The 7,500-nt window shown below is 37.9% G+C and overlaps 1 protein-coding gene across 1 annotated transcript in view; it reads right to left on the minus strand.

The window, feature by feature from the left end:
• tenm1 (teneurin transmembrane protein 1) overlaps positions 1–7,500 on the minus strand; it is a 131,646-nt gene that overhangs the window by 34,408 nt on the left and 89,738 nt on the right. Inside the window, exons 19-21 of the mRNA XM_030792376.1 lie at positions 5,945–6,194; positions 5,702–5,722; positions 2,071–2,303 (exon numbers count right to left, since the gene is read on the minus strand). Of these exons, the coding sequence (XP_030648236.1) occupies positions 2,071–2,303; positions 5,702–5,722; positions 5,945–6,194 (504 nt within the window). The remainder of the gene's footprint in view (positions 1–2,070; positions 2,304–5,701; positions 5,723–5,944; positions 6,195–7,500) is intronic.

Genomic DNA, 7,500 nt, shown 5'->3' on the forward strand with positions numbered 1-7,500 from the left:
CAAGTGATATTTTGGTAACTGTAGAGTTTGAGATTAATAAAGAGAGTAGATGTCGGGTGAGAGCATGTAGCAACTCATAATGTAATAACTGCACATAATGTAATAAAAAAACATGTCATAAAAACTCATAATGTAATAACGGCACATAATGTAATAAAAAAACATGTCATAAAAACTCATAATGTAATAACTGCACATAATGTCATAAAAAAACATGTCATAAAAACTCATAATGTAATAATATGCCCATAATGTAATGAAAATGCTGATCGCATAATGTAACGTCTCTTTGTGTGTTATGTGATATGTCATTATGTTATATTCCAGTTACTACATTATAAAGTGAGCAACAGTTGTTTTAGTGAATTATGTGATATGTCATTATGTTATATGCCAGTTACTACATTATAAAGTGAGTAACAGTTGTTTTAGTGAGTTATGTAGTAGCTTGAACACATAGTGTAATAAAATATTAAAGTATAAATGGAGAAGTAATAAAATATTTTTAGATGGGTTAAATTTTTACGGAGTCTACTGAGAGGGTTGGACAACTCAGGCACTGCTATTTTCATAGCGCTGCTTGATGGTCATTTAAAGTTCTAATAACCTGTTTTTCAACAAGTTTAGAGCAAACAAGAACAAAAAGATGACTGAGTGTTAAATAAAGAATTAAAAAATATATTCTCTTGTCTATTCTATTCTTTTTCCTCAAAGTCGCCACATGGCACTAACAATTCTGATTATTACCAGTTTTAAACAGGCAACCAGGTAATATATTCCTCTTTATAGTAATGACCTAAACAGGTAACCAGGTAATATATTCCTCTTTATAGTAATGACCTAAACAGGTAACCAGGTTATATATTCCTCTTTATAGTAATGACCTAAACAGGTAACCAGGTTATATATTCATCTTTATAGTAATGACCTAAACAGGTAATCAGGTTATATATTCCTCTTTATAGTAATGACCGTAACAGGTAATCAGGTTATATATTCATCTTTATAGTATTGACCTAAACAGGTAATCAGGTTATATATTCATGTTTATAGTAATGACCTAAACAGGTAATCAGGTTATATATTCATCTTTATAGTAATGACCGAAACAGGTAATCAGGTTATATATTCATCTTTATAGTAATGACCTAAACAGGTAATCAGGCTATATATTCATCTTTATAGTAATGACCTAAACAGGTAATCAGGTTATATATTCATCTTTATAGTATTGACCTAAACAGGTAATCAGGTTATATATTCATGTTTATAGTAATGACCTAAACAGGTAACCAGGTTATATATTCATCTTTATAGTAATGACCGAAACAGGTAATCAGGTTATATATTCATGTTTATAGTAATGACCTAAACAGGTAATCAGGTTATATATTCATCTTTATAGTAATGACCGAAACAGGTAATCAGGTTATATATTCATCTTTATAGTAATGACCGAAACAGGTAATCAGGCTATATATTCATCTTTATAGTAATGACCTAAACAGGTAATCAGGCTATATATTCATCTTTATAGTAATGACCTAGCTAAAAAGGGATTGTATTTGAAAAGTTGGGATAGAAACTCATTTAGTTTTTAAACTAAAACTGTTTTATCATCTGAACAGCTATTCAAAAGTTTGCTGTCAACACTTGAAATACATTTAGAAATGGTCATTAATGCATTTAGAAATGGAAATTTAGAGAATGATTTGGGCATTTTATGGCATAATGCGTTCAAGCTACTACATAACTCACTAAAACAACTGTTACTCACTTTATAATGTAGTAACTGGCATATAACATAATGACATATCACATAATTCACTAAAACAACTGTTGCTCACTTTATAATGTAGTAACTGGAATATAACATAATGACATATCACATAACACGCAAAAAGACGTTACATTATGCGATCAGCATTTTCATTACATTATGGGCATATTATTACATTATGAGTTTTTATGACATTATGTGCAGTTATTACATTATGAGTTGCTACAGACCAGGCTGAAGAGATGTAGGTGAACATGCAGGTGTGTCAGGTGTGTCAGGTGTGTCAGTACCTCGCGGGTTGATGAGCGAGGCCTCGGTGGCAGCCCCTCCGTCCCCACAGCGGTTTGGGTGGAACGGGGTGCACTGTTCGCCCGTGCCCGCCACCACCTCCACGTTCCTGCTCAGTTCCTTTGGTTCGGTGAGGGAGCGTAGGCGGTACACTCTCCTGCTGCTGGTGTCAGACAGGTACAGAGCCTCTCGGACTGGATCCACCGCCAGGTAGTACTTATGGGCCGGGCTAGAGCTGAGACGGAGAGAGGGATCAGACGGCAGATTAGACATTACATATCTATCAGTTCAATAAGCATGACTGTATCTTTATTAATTAGATATTACATATCTATCAGTTCAATAAGCATGACTGTATCTTTATTCATTAGACATTAGATATCTATCAGTTTAATAAGCATGACTGTATCTTTATTCATCAGACATTAGATATCTGTCAGTTTAATAAGCATGACTGTATCTTTATTCATTAGATATAAGATATCTATCAGTTCAATAAGCATGACTGTATCTTTATTCATTAGATATTAGATATCTATCAGTTCAATAAGCATGACTGTATCTTTATTCATTAGATATTAGATATCTATCAGTTCAATAAGCATGACTGTATCTTTATTAATTAGACATTAGATATCTATCAGTTCAATAAGCATGACTGTATCTTTATTCATTAGATATTAGATATCTATCAGTTTAATAAGCATGACTGTATCTTTATTCATTAGATATTAGATATCTATCATTTTAATAAGCATGATTGTATCTTTATTCATTAGACATTAGATATCTATCAGTTTAATAAGCATGACTGTATCTTTATTCATTAGACATTAGATATCTGTCAGTTTAATAAGCATGACTGTATCTTTATTCATTAGATATAAGATATCTATCAGTTCAATAAGCATGACTGTATCTTTATTCATTAGATATTAGATATCTATCAGTTCAATAAGCATGACTGTATCTTTATTCATTAGATATTAGATATCTATCAGTTCAATAAGCATGACTGTATCTTTATTCATTAGATATTAGATATCTATCAGTTTAATAAGCATGACTGTATCTTTATTCATTAGACATTAGATATCTGTCAGTTTAATAAGCATGACTGTATCTTTATTCATTAGACATTAGATATCTATCAGTTTAATAAGCATGACTGTATCTTTATTAATTAGATATTAGATATCTATCAGTTTAATAAGCATGACTGTATCTTTATTCATTCGATATTAGATATCTATCAGTTTAATAAGCATGACTGTATCTTTATTAATTAGATATTAGATATCTATCAGTTAAATAAGCATGACTGTATCTTTATTAATTAGATATTAGATATCTATCAGTTTAATAAGCATGACTGTATCTTTATTAATTAGATATTAGATATCTATCAGTTTAATAAGCATGACTGTATCTTTATTAATTAGATATTAGATATCTATCAGTTTAATAAGCATGACTGTATCTTTATTCATTAGATATTAGATATCTATCAGTTTAATAAGCATGACTGTATCTTTATTAATTAGATATTAGATATCTATCAGTTAAATAAGCATGACTGTATCTTTATTAATTAGATATTAGATATCTATCAGTTTAATAAGCATGACTGTATCTTTATTAATTAGATATTAGATATCTATCAGTTAAATAAGCATGACTGTATCTTTATTAATTAGATATTAGATATCTATCAGTTTAATAAGCATGACTGTATCTTTATTAATTAGATATTAGATATCTATCAGTTTAATAAGCATGACTGTTTTTACTATCTTTATTAATTACATATTTATCACACCATCTCTCTGCTATTGAGCAGTGTAGTTTTATGGCTCTGTAAACTCTGAATCATACTCTTACACAGTTAGCATCTGCTGGCTAATTCAGTCTCCAGCACGGGCAGTTACTGTGGACAGTGTGAGTTAGCGTTATTTCTGATCTGATGAACACACACACACATACACACAGACACACACACGCTCACACACTCACACACACACACACACACACACACACACACACACACACACACACACACAAACTCTTCCTCCCTCTCTCTCTCTGCCTCAGATGAAACACACAGAGTGCTAATGCTAATATCCGTGACTCCCAAAGGCCCTGTTACGGGCGCATGATCTTTCTGAAATCCTCCCCCAGCTCTGGTTCAGAAGTGTCTGACAGTCCCGTATTTTGTGTTTGATGTCGTATCCCAGGGCAACAGGCTTTAAACCACGTCTGATGAATTAACGCCGCTGTGAAGCATCTTTGCGGGCGCGACTCGCGCTGCCACTCCAGCGTGGCACACTGGGCCCTGCCTTTGAAGACACTCTCGTTTAGAGCGTACAGCGTCTGCTTCTACAGGGGCCAGTCACACACGCGCCCATCAGAGCTGCGCCCCATCACGCCCGCCGCAGACAGCTCTATTAAACGGGAGGGTGTGTGACGTGACGGAGGGAGCTGGGACACGCGATGTGTTTGACAGAGCAGGAGAGCGGGAGTCTTAGGGGAAGAGAGTTGTATCAGCAGTTTGTAATCAGGACGGGGTGAACTCAGAGCAGGGATTTCATTTGATTAAAACTAAACACAAAAACAAACAAAAAAAACCCTTTCTTCTGTTACACAACAGACCCGACACGGGCATGTCTGCACGTTGTTCACTCAAAAAAGCCTTTGTTCTCAGTTGCCCTGGAAACAGGTTCTAAAGGAAAGAGAGATGGTGTGAAACGCAGCAGCAGATGGATGAGAGAGAGAGAGAGAGAGAGAGAGAGAGAGAGAGAGAGAGAGAGGAAGATGCTAAAGCGAGATTCTTTCCTGCTGTGAGCCCTGATCCTGTGTGCTGGTTGGGGGGAAATTGAAAAGTCGAGATCTATCCCTGCATGGAGTGTCCCCTACCCCGCCTCAGCAGGGGCCAGAAGCCTCTAAACACTCATTAAAGGGAAGGCTTGGGTTGGATAAGGTGAACACATTACTGCACAACCCCCTGCGTCTAACTCAAACACTAGGACAAGAGCTTCACTAATCTGTGCTCGTGGCTAATCCAGTTCAATACAGACCCTCACAGATGATCCTCCCTACACTCCCAGCCAATCACAGAGCTTCTCAATGAACTCTCAGCCAATTAAAGCCACTCTCTTTCACTCCCAGCCAATCACAGAGCTTCTCCACGCACTCTCAGCCAATTAAAGCCACTCTCTTTCACTTCCAGCCAATCACAGAGCTTCTTGCCACACTCTCAGCCAATTAAAGCCACTCTCTTTCACTTCCAGCCAATCACAGAGCTTCTCCACGCACTCTCAGTCAATTACAACCACTCTCTTTTGTTAGCGCTACATGGATGTCAGACGAACATGTCTCCTATGCAGTGTGTAAGCAGCTCTATCAGCAAAGCACTCATAACTTAGTGTTTGTTCACGGCATATGTGTGTGTGCCTCCTGTTGATGTTAAAACTCTTAAGTTGTCACAGACATACGAATGAGTCAAACATTTCAGACTAGCCAGGTTTTGGCCTCAGACTGCTTGCTGTTTTATTCACTAAGGGGAGTTCACACCTCTGTCATGTGCTTCAAATTTTAAAAATAGCACACAGGCTTTGAGAATCATGTGACACATACCTGTGTCTGATATCCCGATTCCTGATTGGGCGGTGTCCAGAGGGAAAGAGTAAAATTAGCCCATTGTTAGCATTCACACTACTTACTTACACACAAAATTTTAGAACAGACTGTTAAGAAAATGAGCCATCAAAGACAAAGCTTTTGGAACAGAAGGAGAGATAAAAAAAAAAACAGCAACAGAAGAGCAAAAATCAACAGCACAGTTCATATTTACTGTTGGAAAGCAGAAAGCTCGCCTACTTCAGCTCCAGAATGCTGATGGCGAATCCGTTGGGGAGAATTCTGCGGATGAAGTTGAAATCGCCGACGTAGAGACTGCCGTCAGACCCACACGCCAGTGCCACAGGTGCAAACAGCTTCCTGTCTGAGGCCGGACCGTTACACCTGGGGCATGCAATGGCCCTCACCCCCCCTGTCCCCATCACCGTGGAGATGACTGGGGGCTGCTGGGAAATGAATATATTCTCTCCGTTCCCTTTGTGCAGGATACCTGGGGGAGGGGGGTGAATGAAGGTGGGTAAAGATGTGTAAACAGGGGATGAATAAAGATGATAGTCTTTTATAGCGGTCGGGTCATTTCTGGGGAATCAAACGGTGACAAGGGTCATCCAGTTGTTTCATATTTCAGGCAATGCTATGTAGTAGAAGTAAAATTAACCTAGCCTACGACATTATGACGTGTTCATCCTTTGAAGGTCAATCTGAGTTAACCTAGTGCCTGTTTAACTGAAGCTATGCACTGTCCTTTATAGAGGAAACATTCGATTCAATGTGCTTCTATAGGCTTTGTAGCATATACCACAAGCTTTTTATTTTATAGGTTCTACAAGCAAGTCAGTGCATTCAGTAGGTTGTTTCAGAGTCATTAGGCTCTGTAATGCATTGTGGCAACAATACAACAATGCGTTGACATTAAAAAGAAAATATACTTTTGGATACTTAAGTATTTTTAAAAGCAAGTACTCCAGTACTTTAGCTCAAGTAAAAATTTAACTGAACGACTTTTACTTGTATTGGAGTAATATTTGACCAGGAGTATCTATACTTTGACTCAAGTAATGGAATTGTGTACTTTTGTGAGACAGATCAGTGTGTGAGACAGATCAGTGTGTATGAGACAGATGAGTGTGTGTGGGACAGATCAGAGTGTGTGAGACAGATCAGTGTGTATGTGAGACAGATCAGTGTATGTGAGACAGATGAGTGTGTGTGGGACAGATCAGTGTGTATGTGAGACAGATCAGTGTATGTGAGACAGATCAGTGTGTGTGAGACAGATCAGACTAAGTGAGACAGATGAGTGTGTGTGGGACAGATCAGTGTGTGTGAAACAGAGCAGTGTGTGTGTGAGATAGATCAGTATGTGTGTGAGACAGATCAGTGTATGTGAGACAGACCAGTGTGTGTGTGAGACAGAGCAGTGTATGTGAGATAGAGCAGTGTGTGTGTCAGACAGATCAGTGTGTGTGGGACAGATCAGTGTGTGTGAGACAGAGCAGTGTATGTGAGACAGATCAGTGTTTGTGAGATGGATCAGTGTGTGTGGGACAGATCAGTGTGTGTGGGACAGATCAGTGTGTGCGAGACAGAGCAGTGTATGTGAGACAGAGCAGTGTGTGTGAGACAGATCAGTGTGTGTGAGACGGATCAGTGTGTGTGGGACAGAGCAGCGTGTGTCAGACAGATCAGTGTGTGTGAGACAGATCAGTGTGTGTGGGACAGAGCAGTGTATGTGAGACAGATCAGTGTGTGTGTGAGACAGATCAGTGTGTGTGGGACAGAGCAGCGTGTGTGAG

The sequence above is a fragment of the Chanos chanos genome, chromosome 15 (genome assembly GCF_902362185.1).
Source record: "Chanos chanos chromosome 15, fChaCha1.1, whole genome shotgun sequence".
NCBI lineage: Eukaryota > Metazoa > Chordata > Actinopteri > Gonorynchiformes > Chanidae > Chanos > Chanos chanos.